Source organism: Plasmodium sp. gorilla clade G2 (genome assembly GCF_900097015.1).
Source record: "Plasmodium sp. gorilla clade G2 genome assembly, chromosome: 9".
Lineage (NCBI taxonomy): Eukaryota > Apicomplexa > Aconoidasida > Haemosporida > Plasmodiidae > Plasmodium > Plasmodium adleri (nom. inval.).
In genome coordinates, this window is record NC_041701.1 from 299,114 (window position 1) to 320,000 (window position 20,887).

Consider the following 20,887-nt stretch of genomic DNA (forward strand, 5'->3'; position numbering starts at 1 on the left):
ACCTGAAACATCCATATTATATATATTATATGATATATTTGGATCTATAAATATATATATATATATATATATATATATAAGATTTTTTTTATTTTTTTGTTACCTTTCATTTGAATAATATATCATTTTTGTTCATTCGCCTCGACTTCACTGATATTTTTTTATATATAATAATTTATGTATATATTTTTTAAAAGAGTAAGCACCGAAATAATTATATCAGTTATCATGTTACACTTATAAATATATATATATATATATATGTATTATATATTTTATATATATTTATACGTTTTATTCATTTATTATGATTTACATGTGAACAAATTAATGAAATATATTTCTAATAAATATTAATTTATAGGAAGTATCCCACCTTTTAATTTTCTCTTATCAACATAAAATATATATATTATATATATATAATATATTTATTTATTTATATGGTTAAAAATAAAAAGATCTTCCTTTTTGTCTTTAATTTTTATAACATATAAATAATTTTTTTTATAATTGTATAAATTCTTTGTTTTGTCAATTTCACATATTTGAAAAAAAAAAAAAAAAAAAAAAATACAAATATATATATATATATATATAATAAATTAAACATATAAATGTAAATTATTTTATGTTTTCCATAATGATAGTATACATATATATGAAATTAGAATCTTAAAAAAAATAAAATATATATATATATATATATATTATATTATAAAACAAGGTAAAAATTGTAACTAGATTTATAAAATATATATGTTTATTATATAATCAAAAAGTCATATATAGCCAAAAAAAAAAAAAAAAAAAAAAAAAAAAAAAAAAAATATATCTATAAATATATATCTATAAATATATATCTATATATATCTCTATATATATATATATATTATATATATATTTTTTTTTTTTTCTTTGCAGTGCTACATTTTATTAAAAATTTTAGCAACTTAAAATCAATTTTAATACTGTTCCCATTTGTGTTACATCTTATATGATATATTTTTTTAAGTCATATTGTTTAATAAATCCTTCGAGAGATTTGTTGACTTTGTCTTTATCAATTACAATAGATTGGTTTACATAATTGTATACATCATAATTAATATCTTCCATAATTTTTTCAATGATTGTATGTAATCTTCTGACACCTATATTTTCAACATAGAAATTCATATCATGTGCTGCATTTGCTATTGTTTCTATTGCATCATCTGTAAATTTGAGATCTATACCTTCAGTTTTTAATAGAGCTATATTTTGTTGTAATAAATTATTATGTGTTTTTGTCAATATATCTATAAAATCTTTAATAGTTAAACTAGATAATGTTACATGTACAGGTAATCTTCCTTGTAATTCATTTAACATATCATTTGGTTTAACTCTTTGGAAAGCACCTGAAGCTATAAATAAAATATAATTTGTATTTATATTTCCATATTTAGTATTTATAACACATCCTTCTATTAAAGGTAATAGATCTCTTTGAACACCTTCAGCACTTGCATCTGGTCCATTATATGAAGAATTAGACTTTGAACAAATTTTATCAATTTCATCTATAAATACAATACCTTCTTCTTCTACAGAACTTATTGCTGTTTTTAATATAGTTTCTTGATTCATAGAAGAATCAATTTCTAATTGTAATAATTTTTGTCTTGCTTCTCTTATTGTCATAGTTTTTTTATCACTTTGTTTATTTATATTTTGATGTATTATTTTTACACTTTTAATATTCTGATGATTACTTAAAGCCTCTTTTACAGCATTTTCAACAGAATCATTTGAAAAAATATTATTATTAATATAATTAGGAATATCTATACTTATTACTTTATCATCTAATGATCCATCTTTTAAATATTTCCTCCATATATTTTTTTCTTCTTCTTTTATATTACCTAATAATGAATAAAGAATAATATTTTCAACAGCCTCTTCAGCCTGTTCTCTAATCTCAATCTCAAATTTGGTTTTTTGTCTTTTTACAGCTACTTCTACTAGATCTTTAATAATTTGATCTACATCTTTACCATGAAATCCAACCTCAGTAAATTTTGTTGCTTCCACTTTAATAAATGGAGCATCAACAAACATTGATATACGTCTAGCTATTTCAGTTTTTCCTACACCTGTTGGTCCTATCATTAAAATATTTTTTGGAATAATATCCTTTTTCATATCATCACTAACTTGTATTCTTCTCCATCTTTGTCGTAATGCATTAGCAACAACTTTTTTAGCTTCACTTTGACCAATAATATATTTATTTAAATATTCAACAATCTCATGAGGATATAAACATTTCTTATTACTTTTACCACTCTTCATTTGAAAATTAATTTTATTTTCATCTGATTTTATTTCTTCTTTTAATACATTACCACTTTGCATACCACCACTGCTAAAATAATTTTTCTTTCCTATATTATCATTTTTAAAAACATTAGAATCAACTTTTGATATATCTAAATCAATATCATATACATTTTGATTTACTTCATTTTTTATATCTACATTAATATCATATATATTTTGATTTTCTTCATTTTTTATATCTACATTAATATCATATACATTTTTATTTTTTTCATCTTTCATATTATATTGGGTTGTTTCCTTTTTATGGACCATAACTTTTTTAACTTTCTTAACATCTTCTTTTATATCATTCATATTTATAATATTTTCTTTGGTTATTTTAACTTTAGCAAATTTTTCAATGTTCTTGTTTTTCTTGTCTGATGAATAGTTATCATATAGTACATCATCCTTATCTATATTTTTTGAATCTGTCTTATTATCACTTTTTTCATTTATATTATTAATATTATTAATATTATTTGTATGTTGTGTTTGATCTTTATTTGGTATATCGTCTTTGTTTAAAAACATGGTATATTCCTTTTGTTTATCTATATTTAGATTAAAATTATTATTACTATTATTAATATTATTGTTACTATTATTATTATTATTGTTACTATTAATATTATTATTAATATTATTACTATCATTGTTGTCGTCTTCTCTTTTTCCATCTTTATATTGATTCATATTATAAGACATAGACTCCTTATTATTACATAATGTTCCATTGTTATGATAATTATTCATAATATATAATTTATTCTTTCCCTCATTAACATTATTCTCTTCATCATTATTATATAATATTTCTTGACTTTCTTTTTTCCCTCCTTTTTTATTATCATTAGGTTCATATTTTATATGTATTACTAAATCATGCCCCTTCTCTTTTTGTAGTACATTTATATCAGAAATATCTACATTTTTATTATGTATTAATAAATTTTTTTTATTTATATTACATTCCTCATTAGGCTTATTATGATCAATAACTTTATAATTAATATTATAATTCTTATTATTTTGAATTAATTCATCTAATGTATTGTCATAAGTACTTTTAGTACCTGTGTTTAATATTTTCCTACTATTCTTAGGAATAAATCTTAAAATGTTATCATGTATACCCTCCTTTTCACTACTTATATTTTTTAAACATTGTAAATTGAAATAAGGATAGTTTTTCTTTTGCTTCAAACCGTTAATAAGTTTAATACATTTATTTGCGTCAAGGTTTTTCATTATATTCTTTTCTCTTTCTACCTTTTTTTTTTTTTTTTTTTTAAAAGGGTTAAAAAATGTGGGCAAAATGAAATAAACAAATAAATATATATAAAAAGGAAGGATAAAAAAAAAAATATATATTTATATAAATATATATATATATATATATATATATATATTTATTTATTTATTCATTATATGTATGAACAAAAATCCCTATCCTTTCAAATATATATAAATAAATATTAATTTATATATACATATATATGTCACATATATTGTGAAAAATCAACATATACAAAAAATTAAAATATGTTATAATCACAAATACATTTTATGAAAAAAATTGTAAAAAAAAAAAAAAAAAAAGTAGAATTAAATAAAAAAAATAAAAACATAAACATAAAAAAATATGATATATATATATAATATATATTGAATATAATTGTTATATATATATATATATATATATATATATATTATATAATATATATATATTTATATATACTATATATTTTATAGTAACATAATTTTTATATTATTTTTTGTTAGTAATTCATAAGAGGGGGAAGCAATAGTATTTAAAAAAAAAAAAAAAAAAAAAAAAGGTTCATATGAATAGAAAAATTATGAACTGCCAAACTTCAAAAAAAAATATGCATACTTATAAAAATATGATAAAATATTATAAATCTTTAATATATATATATTGTATATATATATATATAATATATTTTTTTTTTTCTCTCTTTTTAAAAAATATACATTCGTATAAAATATATATTAATATATTTTTCTTATTTTCTGGAATATAATATATATAATATAATATGATAATCCTATTTGTCATATAAGATTAATATATATATTCATACATACAGCAAAATTATATTATATTATATATTACACTTTTATAATATTTATAAAAAAATAAAAAATTTTTTTTTCATTATAAAAATAAAGGTGTGTAATGACAATTTATTATTTTTTTTTTTTTTCATAAGCATAAAAACAAAAGCATTCATAAATATAATGCTAAATAAAAAATACATATATAAATATTATGCATTCATTCGTATTTATTCATTCATTCATTTTTTTTTTTTTTTATATATTCAGAACAGATGATATCAATGTTTAATCATACAAAAATATTTTTTCTTATGTATTTTTTTTTTCTTTTTTTTTTGAAATATCTTTTATGTGTATATAAAAGTTAAAGATTTATTATAAAAAAAAAAAAAAAAAAAAAAAAAAAATTATTTAAATTATTATGAAATATGAAAAATATTAATATATGTGTGCTAAGGTAAAATCCATCACACTTATGACAGATGGGTAATGCAAATATGCATGTTTAAAAAAAATATTGGAAATTTTAATTTATTTTGTACATATATATAAATATATATATATGTATGTATATATTTTATATATTATATATATTTTTATGTGTACGTTTCTGAATAAGCCACCATATTTACACACACATGAAAATATATTAAATATTTAGACTTGTATATATATATAATATATATGTATAAAATATTTATAAGAAGTGTATATAAAAAAGTATACATATGTATTATAATCTTTTTGTGTAACCCTCCAATGAACTTAATTTCATTTTGATCGTTCATCTGTAATAAATAATTCGATAAACTTATTCATGCTGCCTTGTTTTTATATTATTTTATTTTATTTTAATTTTACTTATTATTATAATTTTTTTTTTTTTTATCGATTCAAAAGTGTTCATATGGTGGAGGAAGTGTGTAATTGGCTTGTTGCTAAATTAAAAAAAATAAAACAAACAAATAAATAAATAAATATATATATATATGTACATATTCAATATATGTCATTTTTAATATATGCCGTCTAGTTGTCCATTTCTTTCATTTACCCTTATACAATTATATTCCAAATTATTCTTTGCTCCCTCTTCATATTCCATATAAAACTTTTTAACGTTTTCATCGATATTTGAAAACATTTGCTAAGGATAAAAAAAAAAAATAAAAAAAAAAAAAGTAAATAATATAAAATAAAATAAATTCGCACATAAAAAGGAATAATAAAAGTATATAATATAAAAGAATTACACTAACTAAATAAAAATGTGTATGCTAAATATTTAAGAACATCAAATATATATATATATATGTATATATATATATATATATATATATATATATATATATATGTAACATATAATTTCCTTCTTCACACCTGTAATCTTATTTTATGCCCAGGTAGCCAATTCACCTTATTAAATTTTTCAATGTCATCTAAAATGTGGACATTTAAATATAGTAAGGATTCCATCTAAAAAAAAAAAAAAAAAAAAAAAAAAAAGACATATATATGGACATATATATATATACATATATGTATATGTTTTTATTTATGTATACTAAAATATCCTAAGTATTAACTTTTAACGTACACTATCAAATCCAACGTTGATAAAATGTTTAGCAATTTCGGTTGTTAATTTTTGACTCTTAAAAAATTCAATGACTAATTTTTTTTCCTTTTCCAATTCAATATCTAATAAAATTAAAGCATACATATATATATATATATATATATATATATATATATATATAATTATATATATATTACATACACATAAAAATTTTAATTATCATTTTTTTTCTTCTTTTTTTTTTTTTTTTTCTTTTTTTTTTTTTATTTATCTAACCAACATCCCAAACATGAGCAAAACCTCTTAAGTGCGACCCATAATTTTTGCACAAAAAATCTACCATAAAATGAATGACATTTTTTGGTTGCTGCTTTTCAATTTCCTTAAAATAAAATAAAAATAAATAAATAAATAAATAAATATATATATATATATATATATATATATATATATATATATATTACACGTTAAATATATTCCATTAAAATATATTAAAAAAAAAATCTTTCTTTTAAATTTCAAATTATTGTAAAAGATATCTATACATAAATATATATTTATATTCTGCTATTTTTTTATGTTTCTTCAACAGTATAATAAACTTTCAAATATATACCTCTGATAAACAATTCAGAAGCTTTGAAACTGCTCTTCGAGAATAATTTTTTGGTGACATCTTCTTATCGAGCTATGAAAGGAAAAAAAATATAATACAGATAAGTTATGAAAAATATGTAATATATATCTATATAATATTACAATTAATATGTTCTTGTTGAGGTATATATTTTTGTGAGGACTTCAAAATGTATTTACTATCAAATTAATATAAGAAAAATATACATATGCTTAAATATATATATATATATATATATATATATGTATATCTTTTTTATTTTTAAGCCTATGTATATTTTACACACTCTAAAATATTATTTTTTTTTTGATTTATTTGTCTTTTAATTATTTAACAAATTAAAATATATTAATTATATATATGCATTTGTTTTATATTTTTTCCCCTTTTAATTGACCAAGAAAAGTAACTTATATAATATATATTTGTAATAATATAACATTTATAGATATATAAAATTAAAGTTATAATTATAAGAATATGCAAATATAAATATATATATTATAACTTAACAATTTTATATATAGAGAATAATTTTCCCATTTTAATCAAATAAAAAAAAATACATATATTAACAAAATAAAATGGAAATTATAACATATAAAGTCTACATATATATATATATATATATATATATATTTATTTATTTATTTATTTCCCTTTCAGTATGTTATTCTTTATTTGTTATTATTATTTTATTATTTTTTAACATATCCTATTTATATAAAAAAAAAATAAAAAGAAAACAAAACAATTTCACATATTAACCCTATAAATATATTATATATTTTAATATTTTACGAAATTTCTATTTTGCGGACACAATATCATATTTTACTATTTTTAAGGAAATTATATTTTTTTTTTTCAAAATTTTATTACATATTGAAAATAATAAAAATATTGTGCACTTGTATATTTATTTTCCACTTTTTTTTTTTTTTTTTTTTTACCATTCATATGATAATTTATATTTTTTCCTTTTTTTTAAAAAATATTTTATTTATCATAAATACACTGTAGCGCACACGGCTAAAAAAAAAAAAAAAAAAACAACATACAATTATATAAATATATAAATATTTTATTAATTATATATAATATTACAATATATTATATACATATATATATATATATATATATTACAAATTTTATAATTTCAATTAAAACTCATAAATTTAAAAATTATTTTGTATTGAAAACTAGCAAAAGAAAATGTAATGGGAATAATATAAACTTGTACATTTAAATAAATATATATATATTTTTTTTTTATATTGAGCAATATATCTTTCAAATATTATTATTCATCGCAATTATAAGACTTCAAACAAAAAAAAAAAAAAAAAAAAATTATATATATAATTATATATATAACATATTTTATGATTCTTTTATTGAAATTTAAAGAATGTCTAAATATTCCTGATTATAAAAAATAAAACATATACGTACATAAGAAAAATAATATCAATATATTTATAAGCTTAAAAATATATTATCTTAACCAATTATATATTGGAAACTAAAATATAACGAATTAAAAAAATATAACAAAAATATATATGCTCCTTTAAAATATTAATATCCTTATATAATATTAATGCTGTCCATTCTTATCAAATTTTTTATGGAAAAAAAAAAGATAGTAAAAAAAATAATAAGATTTAAAAAATTATCTACATATTTATATTTTAATTTGTACAGTTATAGAAACAAAAAAAAAAAAAAAAAAAAAAAAAAAAAAAAAAAAAAAAAATTTATGTTCTTGTAAGAGTTTCTGTTTTATTTTTTTATCAATTATTTTAATAAAACGTAAAAATTATACATAAAAAATAATAAACTTTTATATATATATTTAATAATATGTTTGTACTTTATTTTTTTTCCTTTTTTCATATTATACATAAAAAAATATATTATTCCATAATTTTTATATTTCATTATAATTTTTCTTTTCTTTTAATTATAACATTATCACGAATTAATAAATATATATTAATATTAATATTAATATTAATAAATAATTTTTTTTCTTTCTTATCGCATTTTTTTATTTTTGTATCATCAAGAAAGATTCTGTTATTATTTTTTTTTCTCAATTTTATAATGATAAAAAAAAATTTTCATATATAGGCAAAAATAACGCAAATTATTGAGATGTATTATTTTTTAAGAGAATATACTTTATTACATTATCTTGAGGATATGCATATTAAATACACTAACTATAAAATTATGAAAAAAATATGATAAAATAACATAACTGCATTTATATTTTTTAATATTTGTATAATAATTATTCTATATTATATAAATATATAAGTAGTATTTTTTATATGCTTGCTTTTTCTGAAATATGAAATATATAAAAATAAAATATATAATATAAGAATATGTATTTTTTTTTTTATACATTATATATATCTTTATAATAGTATTATACATAATATAATTATATATAATATATATATATAATATTTTCTTTTATCAATTTAAAATTGTTTTATTTTTATTTTCTTCTCTATAATTATATATTCTTTCTTTTATGTTAACACCAGAAAAAAAAGAAAAAAAAAAAAAAAATTATTTTTATATATATAAATAATTTACATATTTTTATATATATAATATTATATCATATTGGAATAGAAAAATATATATTTTATATATATATATATATACATTCCAACATTGTTGTATATATGTAGACTACAAATTTTTTTGAAAGGATAAAATTTATATTTGTTATTTTATTTTATATCAGATAAATATATATTTCTTATTTTATTTTAATTTTATATGTTTTGTTAATACACAAAATTTATGTTATATATAAATAACATTAAAATATAAAAGAATCGTCTTGATTTTTTATTGCATCTTTTTTATATTCCACACGAATAAAGCAAAAATAAAACAGATCATTTATATATAAACTTATTTGAATATATATTATTTATAAAAATGTTTAAAAATAAAGTAACCTTAGTAAATAAAAATCTTCTTGGAAGCAAAGATAGAAAAAAGTAACTTTACATAAAATGGAAAACATATATAATATATATATATTAAATATAATATTTAAATGTATAGTCACATATATATATATATATATATATATATATATATATTTATATATTTAAATAATATTTCATATTTTAACTAGCTTTTGTCAATTTAATAAAAATTTCCTGTATTGTTCATATTTTTTTTTTTTTTTTTTTTTTTTTACCTTTGCAGACTAGCCATAACACTAAAATCAACATTTTATATCGAAAAAGAAGAAGATATCGATGAAATTTTAGATAAAGAAGATACGACCTTTTGTAAAGTACAAAAAACAAAGATTGTAATATATTTTTCGAAAAATATTCCCGTATTATTCAGTATTAACAACGTTATTTATCCTACTGTTTATACGTTATGGAAATTTCCGAAAATGATTCCTTGTTTTGTTATATATCCCCCTGCGTCTGAATTTTTAATGAGGGGTGCTGATTTAATGATCCCAGGTATATGCAAAGAAATTGATAACACTGATAAGATGAAAGAAGGATGTATATGGGGAGTTCGAGTATTTAATAACCCCTATTTATTTGCTGTTGGCGATTGTGCCATAGAATACAATAATAATAAAATGTTTTATGATTTAAAAGGCAAGTGTTTAAAATTAGTACATATATTTAATGATGAGATATGGAAGTTGGGTCCACAAAATGTACCACATAATAGTTTTAAAATTAAATTAATAGATTCTGTGGAAGAGGTTGTAGATGATTTTTATAGTTTCAGAATATATAAAGAAGACAAAGGAAAGAAGACAAATACCAATGTAAAAGTAAAACAAAACAAGGAAAAAGAACAAAATAAAAATAATAACGAGTTTGGTTGGGGTAGTGATAATGAAAATAATAATAATAATAATGATGAAAAAATGTTGAACAATTCTGAAGGCAAATGTAATAATAAGAATGACACGTCAACAAATAAGGATGAATCAAACAAAGGTAATAATAAAAGTGTATCAAATGTAAGGTATTTGGAAAATTTCTATAAACACTTTAATGTTATATTAGATATAAATAATAATAAAAACAAAAAAGATACATCATCCTTATTACATAGTAATAATAATACGGAAAAAATAGAGAATAAAATAAATAATGCTCAAAGTGATCAAGAAATAAATAAAACAAATATATTATCAGACAAACAAATAAATGAAAAAAAAGAGTGTCAAACGGATTTAAATGGTATAGAAACAAATTTAAATTCAAATGAATGTAGTGAAATATTAGAACAAGATGATATAATAAACTGTAAGCATGATAATAATAATTTAAATTATGAAAAAAATATATTACCTATAAATGAACATAATGAAGAAATAAAAGATGATAACATAAAAGAAAATGAAACAAATGATAATAATATGAATGATAACAAAAAAAACTTTGAACTTAACACTCAACAACAAGATTTATTGCTGTCATATTTATTATTAGAATCTTTATATACAATACCTGATGAGAATTTACCAATGGAAGTTTCTGGTATTTATAGTAAAATGACTAAAGAATGTGTGTATATACATTTGAATAAAAAGTTCCTAGAAGAATTAAATAATATGAATAATATATCTATTGATATAATAGACCAAATAAAAAAAAATATTATCCATCTTGATATGGATGTTAAAAAATCAAGTTATAAAAAATTAATGAAATTTATACAGCATTATTCAAAAATGAAATTATTAAAAATTAAAGAAAACAGAAATATTATATCTATTGTAAATATTGAGAGACAACATGCATTATATAAATCTTATGAACCTATAAATGTTGAATTAAAAAAAAAGTATGATATTGAAAATGAACAAACAAATTTAAATATAAATGAAAATAAAAATAAAATAAATAAAACACCTATTAATAATTCAACTAATAAAGGGGCTCAGGTATTAGAGTTCTATATGCCTTCTAATAAAACATTAAATATTATACAATCAATTGAAAATAAGGTTGATAAAAGTTCTTATTTTAATATAAATCAATTGAAAGATATATTAAAAAGTTATATAAAATTAAACAAATTACAATGTAAAGAAAATAATAATAATATTAATAATTTGAAGGGATATGTAATATTAAATGAGGAATTAAAAAATATTATGAACGTACAGGAAAGTTCCAATATGGTACCATACGAAACAATACTCAATCAATTCATATCTTTACAACAACCATGTTATGCTATTATAAAACCTAATGCTAATTTTGATATTGACCCAATTAAAATTACTAAAGGAGTTTGTCCTTCGATTCATATTTATTCTGTTGCAAGAATGAAAGGGAAAAAATATGTTACTCATATTACGAATTTATATTTATTTCATTTAGATCTTAATAAATTTTCTGAACATTTACAAAAACAGCTAGCTTGTTCATGTTCAATAGTAATTTCCCCATCAACCAAAAAAGAAGAAGTTTTGGTACAAGGAAATGTAGTGAATCAAATATATAATATTTTAATTAATAATTATAATCTTCCAAGAAAATATATCGTCTTAAATACAAAAGGATAAAATAAATAAATAAATAAATAAGACAAGAATTACATTATATAAATGTATATACTGTTAAATTTTTTTTTCCATATAGCTTGTTGTAATAATATATGGGGTAAACGTTTCGTATTTACACAAAGAATAACACATATATATAAATATATTAATGTTTATATATACATGTATATATATATATATATATATATATATATATTTTTTTTCATCCTTGTATTGATAACATAACATATAATATGTATATATTTTATTTTTTTTAAAAATGTATACGCTTTTATATAATTCGTCTTTATTCAATATGATATATCTTTATTCATTTTTTATTATATTAACATTTTAAAAAATAATATTATTTTTAATTTGAAAACATACATTGGGAGATTAAAGTTTGCAATTAAAAAATAAATATTGTTATTCCATAAAATGGTATGCACATATATATAATATATATATATATATATCCAAATAGTAACAAACGCTATATATATAAATAAATAAAAAAAAAAAAAAAAAAAAAAAAAAAAAAAAAAGAAAAAATAAAAATAAAAAAAAATAATATATAAATATATAGAAAATATAAAAATTATGGAAAATGGGGAAAATATATTTAAAAATATCAACATATATATATATATATATATATATATATATATATATATTTATTTATTTTCTCTTAAAAATAATAAGCTTTATTTAAAAAATAAAATTAACAACTAAATACATATATATATCTTAGGTGCATATATATATTTTTTCTTTTATTTTGAAAAATATAATGATAGTTACATCACACTATATATATATATATATATATATATATATGTATATATTTTCATATATAAACCTTTTTGTACTTTATCAAAATGTCATTCTGTGATGTGCGTCTTCATTTTTTGGTTTAACGACCTTTTCCCAATTTTTATAGAGAAGGTCATATAACATAATATAATTATTTCTCATATCTACAATAGTAATTTTGATATGTATCCATTCCTTTTCATCTAATTCTCTAACAGCTTCTTGATAATCTGAGACATTGGGATATTTCAATACTTTAGTAGATATTTTTGCTCTTTCCATATAATATTTAACTATAGCATCATATAAATTAAATGCACTTTCTTCAACCCTTGCTAATTCTTGTATAGCTTCTTCTTGTATACCAACACCAAAATTATTACCATCTTCAATTCTTGGTACATTTAATTGTATCCATAATTTAATATTTCCTATAATTTCTATAAGTTCAGAAGCATATGTTTTTATTTTCTCCAGTTCTAAATATATTTGTTTATGTGATGGAACATAATGTGTATATAAAACTTTATCATCAATAATTAATTTACTATCTTCATTATTTGAGAAATGTTTTATATTACCATCTAAAGAATCTTTTTTTTTCTCTCTTTCATCAAAATCACTAGAATTAGTACCCTTATGCTTTTTTCTTACATTCTCTTCAATTTTATTTATTTTATATTTATATGAAATACCATCTAAGTCATTAACATTTAATATACTACCAGGTTCTGAATTTACATTGACTAAATTATTAAAAAATATTATTCGTTTTGGTATTCTTTCTCTTAATGATTCAATAGCTTGTTTTGTTATATCATATTTAAATTTATTATATTCTTCTTTTATTTTTTGATCGACCGGTTCAATTTTATCAATTTTGTTTAAATAAGCTTCCATCCTTTATAAATAAATAAATAAATATATATATATAATATATATTAATATAATTAGTTGGGTTTTAAAAAAAAAAAAAAAAAAAATTTTAATTTTCAGCTCTTATTACAATATATATTTTATATATTATTATATTTATATATCTATTTCCTTTTTATTATAATATAGTAGTTTTATTCAGCAACTGTATATATTTTGTTCTTTCATAAAAATTTGGAATTTATTAATTTCATTTATTTTTAGATTTCTCACACATATTTATATACAATTCAAATGAAAACAATGTATCAAACCATCCAACAACTAATTAAAATAAATATATATATATATATATATTATATATATTTATGTATTTATATATATATATATATAATTAAAACGATATTATCTACATAAAAAAAAAGGAAAAAAAATTCGTATGCATAAATATAAAATTTTTAAATGGTTTTCTCCTTATATATTTTTTTGGAGATTTCTTTTTTTTTTTTTTTTTTTTTCTTCCTTTTTTCTGAGAATATACAAAAATATATATTTTTTTATATAATTCTGAAAAATATTATATATTATATAGTATTTATTTATATAAAATAAAAATTAAATCGTTCTTTTAAAATATATATATATATATATATATATATATATATAGATAAACATTTAAATACAATTAAATTATAAATATTTATACTTATATATATATAATAATATATATATATTATTATAAATAAATTATGAGATGACGGATTTGAAAAAAAAAAAAAAAAAAAAAAAAAAAAAATCAGGAGTAAATAATGAAAAGTATGGCATAAATATAAATAACCTTAAAATTGAAAAAAAAAATTAAAAATTAAAAAAAATATATATATATATATTACCTTTTTTATTTATTTTATTTTTTTTTTTTTTTTTTTGTATATATTATATTATATATAATATTTAATATGTAAAATATTACAAATAAATATATTGTAGTTTAGTTATTATATATGTACATGTAATTATATAGTATGTATCATAAAGCATAAAAAAATATATACTTTAAATAACAATTATATTAATAATATATTATATATATATATATATTATATTATATGTACATAAAAGAAATACTAAATCATTTTTGTATTCCAAATGGGAAATATATAAAAAAAAAAAAAAAAAAAAAAATAAAGATATAATATTATATATATATATATATATATTTATTTTGTCCTTTTTTTTAAGAGAGAAAAAAATGGAATAATTTTATTTTTGAAATAAAAACATTATATACTTATCATATATAATATATATTTATGTTTGAATTATTTAATTATTTAAAACGATTATGTGCCAGAAAAAATATTGGTTGAACGTTTGGAATAACATTTATATAAATAATATAAAAATTTGGACAAAGATAAAATAATTATATATATATATATAATATATATATGTAATAATTAAATCTGTTTTTTATATTTAATTATTTTTTTTTTGTGTCAACGAAGATGTTAATATAAAGAAAAAAATCTAGACCAATTGTAAAGGAATTGAAGCTGTAAGGGAAAAAAAAAAAATAAATAATAAAAAATATATATATATATATATATATATATATATAAATATATGTATATGTTTTATTTTATTTTATTTTATTTTATTTTATTTTTTCATGTGCTAGATTCACAAAAAAAAAATGTTACATGTTATGAAAAAAAAAAAATTATGAAGTGTCTCTTGTTTAAGTTGTTCATGTTTATTTTTATTCCAAGCTATACATATGCTATAAAATATAAAATGAATAAAGTAAAATGTATTAATAAGATAGGAGAAATGAATATATATGCAAATATAAAATTTAATATGAAAAAAAAAGAAAAAGATAATATAAATAAAAAAATGAACATATATAATAATATGATAAGAAAAAAACATAGTTTACACAATAATATTATTCCTCAACAGTTGGTTTTATTTCCAAATAACAATTTTTTGAAGGAAATAAAATATTTCTATATAAATCATACTTATAATAATATCATAAAAAAAAAAAAAAAAGAAAACCAAAAAAGCGATTTTATATTACATGTTCGTGGGTGTACAAATATAAAACCTAAAACGAATAAATCAATTGCCAAAAGATTTAAATTAACAAAAAATGGTAAACTTATAAGAAAGAAACCAGGAAGAAATCATATGTTGAGAAAAAAAACATCTTCAAATAAAGCTTCATTGAGAAAAACTACAACTATAGATTCTGGACGTATTGAAAAAAAATATAAAAGTGTTATTTTTAAGTGAATAATAAATTTGAATGGGATATAATATATGTTTATTTATGCATATTATTATATTATATATATATATATATATATATTTTTTTTTTTTGTGATTATATTTTTTCATACGTTATATTATTTTTTTATAACATTGTGAAACATTATTATGATAATAATGAAAATTATTTTAAATTATCTTTTAAAAAAAAAAAATAATAATATTTGTCACCACAAAAAATGTACATACATAAATATATACATAAATATATACAATATATATATATTTATATTTATATGTTTTAATTGTTTATTCCTTTTTGTTCTTATATGGCTGGCTCTTCCGAGTGAGTATTTTTATAATCCCTAATTAGCTCATTAAGTTTTGCTCTAACTTTTTTTTTTTCCATTTGTGTTAATTTATCAATAAATAAGACACCATTAAGATGATCAAATTCATGTTGAAATATTCTAGCATGTATACCTTTCAAAATTTTTAAATGTTTACATCCATTTACATCATAATATGATATAGATACTATACTAGGTCTTTCAACTTTTCCTTCTATTCCTGGAAATGATAAGCATCCTTCTATTAATTTTACTTTGACTAAACTTTGTTCTACTATAGATGGATTAATAAATATTCGTTCGTTTTCTTCTTTTCTTTTTTCATATAATGCATTCCATACAATAATTCGTTTGCTTATATTAACTTGTGGTGCAGACAAACCAATTCCTTTACTCTCATACATAATATCAAACATTTTTCTGACAACACTCTTAAAAGGGGAAAAAAAAAAAAAAAAAAAAAAAAAAAAAAAAAAAAAAAAAAAAACATTTGTTGTAATATGTATATTGCACATATATATATATATATATATATATTTAAATAAATATATATATATTTTTTTTCTTATTACCTTCAGATTGTCATCAAAATTTGTTACTTCTTCGCTTCTTCGTCTTAATATAGGGTCTGGATACTTAACAATTTTTACGTCGGCCTTTTCATTTTTTAATAAATATAAAGGGCTTCTCTTCCTTTGTTTTATATTACCATTATATTTTTTTATTTGGTAATTTTTTATATATCCTTCATGTGATCTAACATTCTGTATATATCCATAAATATTTGTAACATTACAACATATTATTATATTAAAAAGTAAAAGTAAATAGTACATCAACATATTATTATATATATATATATATTATATATATATTATATATATTTTTTATATTTTATTATATCATCTTCTCTCTCTTATTTTTTTTTTTTTTCTCATAAACATGTGAAAAATATATTATACTATTTATGGCATTATATTAAAAAAAAAAAAAAAAAAAAGAAATAATAGTTTATCCCCCAAAATAAGTCATACAATTATCATAATATGCTATACTTTTTATTTTTATTATATATATGGATGTGTGATCATACTATTAAAAGGTATATAAAATATTAACAACATATATAAATAAATATAAATATATATAAGATGTAATATTTATGATTTAAAAATAAATATATTGTAATATGATATTCTTGCGTGACCATATATATGATATATATATATTTTATTTTTGCACCTGAAGTTTGTTCTTTGGCTTATGGGGAAAAAAAGAATAATATTAAAAAAACAAAAAGTATATATAAATAAAAGATATAAGTTTTTTTTTTTTTTTTTTTTTTTTAAAGGAATCAATTTCAAATGTTATAAAATAAAGAAATATTAAAAAGGTATTAAATTATTAACAAAAAAAAAAAAAAAAAAGAAAGAAAGGAAATATATACATATATATGTAAAAACAAAGGTTACATAAATAATTAGGTATAAAAATTAAAAGTACCATATACAATGTATATGTAATATATATATTAATATATATTTTATTTTTATGATAAATGAAACGTGGAATAATCAATAAATAAATAAATAAAAATATATATATATGAAAGAAAAATCCAAATTTATTATACAGACCATATAATAAAGTTATATAAGAAGGAAATAATATAATCTTGTGTAAACAAAACAAAAAAAGGTTACAAAAAAAACAATGTTATTTTTGTATATCATTAGTAAGGATATATAAATATATATATATATATATATATATATATATATATATATATATTTTTATCTCTGTAAGAGTGTAAAAGACCTAAAATTATAATTATCATATGATATCAAATATTTCTTCTGAATATATTTGTACTACATATCCCCTTTTTCTTATATATACATATATGATTAGTTACATTTTGCTTGTAATTCTATATGTTCTATTTTATCAGGAAGGTGCATTTTATTTCTTCTTTTCATGATAAAATTGAAATAAAATAGTAGCAACTAAGAAAAAAAAAAATAAATATATACATATATATATATATATATTGAAAGGATAAAATAATTCTTGCTCGATTGAAAAAAAAAAAAAAATAAATATAAAGACACTTATATATTTATATATATTACCAATATGACAAATATTATTGTGAGATTTATAAAAATAGCGTTGTTCTTATAAGCGGATGCAATATGGTATCTTTGTGATTCTTGAAAATCTAAAAATAAAAATATATATATATATATATAACACACACATATATATATGTGTATAACATTCTGTTTGCTTCATATTAATATATACATAATATTTATTTATTTTTATTTATTTTTTATCTTTTACCCTTATCAAAGACGGATTTTTTTCTGAAATTTGAAAATTTTTTTTTTGAAAAAATATAATTTAATATAATAGATATCCTAGAACCTGCTCGTAACATATTAAATCTTATTAATCTTTCTAATATAAACTCGAGATCATAAAAAATATCTATATTGTTTGATGTATCAAAATGTAATTGATCCCCTTTACTCATCATAAATTGAGTTACATAATTATTAAGATAAAATTCTGAACAGAATTCACTTATAATTTGCTTAGCCCAAATATCTATAACATCTATTCCATATTTTTCAAATAATTCTTCATCTTTTTTATGTTCATCAAATATTCGATTTATATGAGTCCATCCACTATACCATGAAGATTGATATTTATTTATCATTTTACTTATAATTTCATTTTCCATATATTCAAATAGATTTGTTTTAACTTTAGTGCCATCTACATTAAAATGTGTAATATTTATATTTTGACCTCCATTATCATGTGTAAATCCTATTCTTAATGGTTGATGTAAATCACTTATTAAGGATATTAAATATTTTAATGAATCTGAATCTGTAAATTTAATATTTCTTGGATATATAAATGTGAATTTTTTTAATTTCTCATTTTTATCAAGATTATTATTTATAATATTTTTTTTTGTATCAGGTGTTGTGGATAATAATTTATTATAAAAATATTTTATGGAATTTATTAAACATAAACCATTAGCATTCTTACATTCAAAATTTATATTCTTACAATCATTCTGTTGCAAATTAAAATGCATATTCTTAGCACCAGTTATTTTATCATGTACTATATGACCCCATTTACCTATATCAACTATATCTTTACCATTTAATAATTTCTTCAGTTCATATAATTGATCATTCTTTAAACCAGACATGGCAACCATACCTATAGCCTCATGTCCTTCATTGTTAAAACAATCCACATATAATATTATATTATTATTAAAAAGGAAGAAAAACAAAAAAAAAGAAAAAAAAAAACAAAAAAAAGATACCACAGACATACCACCTTTTAGTCTCCAAAATGTTTTCTTGCCAAGCATCTTGTGATAAAAAGGGAAAAATATAAATAAATAAATAAAAATATATATATAAATAAATAATATATATGTATGTATATTTTTTTAAATAATATTTATATGTAAACAGTAATAATAACACATAAAAAAATATATATATACATAAAAATATATACATAAAAATATATACATTTAGTTATCTTTTATATGGTATCCATTTATGTGTGAACGGATACCTCTTTTTTTTTTTTTTTTTTTTTTTTTTTTTTTTTTTTTCTGCCTTATATATTGAAAAAACATATAAAGAAATATATATATATATATATATATATATATATATATATATATAAAAGGTATAATATAAATATTTTTATTATTCAATAAATTTTATATGTGAAATAATTATATTAATCAAGGTGTACCTCAAAATAAATTTAGTAATCTGTTTAAAAATATACATACACGGTTATTTAATCATATAAGTAATTTATTATATATATATATATTTTGTGACATAATTTAATTGGCATAATTATAATTATATATATATATATATATATATTTTTTTTTTTCTATATATATATAAAATATAATTATATAAAAATATACTTATAAATATTATATTCAAATAAATATATACCTTCGTGTATTATTTATTTAATTACAATTTAATTTTTAAATACATAAAAAAAAAAAAAAATATAATAAAATAATATGATACATATTTTAAATATTATTTAAAAATAATTATATACTATATATATTATATATATATATTTTTTATTTTTATATCTTTCTTATCATGTTATAATTTCCTTTTTTTATATTATCCATTAGGAATACAAAAAAAAAAAAATAAATAAATAAAATAAAATAAATAAAATAATAAATATATATTATATATATATTACAATATTTTTAAAAATAAATGTAACTTAATTAT

The 20,887-nt window shown here is 17.3% G+C and overlaps 7 protein-coding genes across 7 annotated transcripts; 2 read left to right on the forward strand and 5 right to left on the reverse strand.

Moving 5' to 3' along the window:
- Positions 1-993: 993 nt before the first annotated feature.
- PADL01_0906600 (ATP-dependent protease ATPase subunit ClpY) lies at positions 994-3,621 on the reverse strand (the record flags this gene model as incomplete). The annotated part of the gene is made up of 1 exon (XM_028681731.1): positions 994-3,621. One exon carries the CDS (start codon positions 3,619-3,621, stop codon positions 994-996), a length of 2,628 nt encoding a protein of 875 aa, XP_028538080.1.
- Positions 3,622-5,348: 1,727 nt separating this feature from the next.
- PADL01_0906700 (conserved Plasmodium protein, unknown function) lies at positions 5,349-6,710 on the reverse strand (the record flags this gene model as incomplete). The annotated part of the gene is made up of 6 exons (XM_028681732.1): positions 5,349-5,393; positions 5,510-5,602; positions 5,836-5,931; positions 6,053-6,156; positions 6,311-6,416; positions 6,651-6,710. The coding sequence occupies 6 exons, from the start codon at positions 6,708-6,710 to the stop codon at positions 5,349-5,351; spliced, it is 504 nt and encodes a 167-aa protein (XP_028538081.1).
- Positions 6,711-9,638: 2,928 nt separating this feature from the next.
- On the forward strand, positions 9,639-12,261 carry PADL01_0906800 (translation initiation factor SUI1, putative; the record flags this gene model as incomplete). Its single annotated transcript, XM_028681733.1, has 2 exons — positions 9,639-9,700; positions 9,915-12,261. The coding sequence occupies 2 exons, from the start codon at positions 9,639-9,641 to the stop codon at positions 12,259-12,261; spliced, it is 2,409 nt and encodes an 802-aa protein (XP_028538082.1).
- An 855-nt stretch (positions 12,262-13,116) lies between these two features.
- PADL01_0906900 (subunit of proteaseome activator complex, putative) lies at positions 13,117-13,956 on the reverse strand (the record flags this gene model as incomplete). The annotated part of the gene is made up of 1 exon (XM_028681734.1): positions 13,117-13,956. The coding sequence occupies one exon, from the start codon at positions 13,954-13,956 to the stop codon at positions 13,117-13,119; it is 840 nt and encodes a 279-aa protein (XP_028538083.1).
- A 1,701-nt stretch (positions 13,957-15,657) lies between these two features.
- On the forward strand, positions 15,658-16,233 carry PADL01_0907000 (apicoplast ribosomal protein L35 precursor, putative; the record flags this gene model as incomplete). Its single annotated transcript, XM_028681735.1, has 1 exon — positions 15,658-16,233. One exon carries the CDS (start codon positions 15,658-15,660, stop codon positions 16,231-16,233), a length of 576 nt encoding a protein of 191 aa, XP_028538084.1.
- A 301-nt stretch (positions 16,234-16,534) lies between these two features.
- PADL01_0907100 (peptide deformylase) lies at positions 16,535-17,401 on the reverse strand (the record flags this gene model as incomplete). Its single annotated transcript, XM_028681737.1, has 2 exons — positions 16,535-16,990; positions 17,132-17,401. The coding sequence occupies 2 exons, from the start codon at positions 17,399-17,401 to the stop codon at positions 16,535-16,537; spliced, it is 726 nt and encodes a 241-aa protein (XP_028538085.1).
- Positions 17,402-18,466: 1,065 nt separating this feature from the next.
- PADL01_0907200 (P1 nuclease, putative) lies at positions 18,467-19,968 on the reverse strand (the record flags this gene model as incomplete). Its single annotated transcript, XM_028681738.1, has 3 exons — positions 18,467-18,565; positions 18,692-18,780; positions 18,906-19,968. The coding sequence occupies 3 exons, from the start codon at positions 19,966-19,968 to the stop codon at positions 18,467-18,469; spliced, it is 1,251 nt and encodes a 416-aa protein (XP_028538086.1).
- Positions 19,969-20,887: the final 919 nt, after the last annotated feature.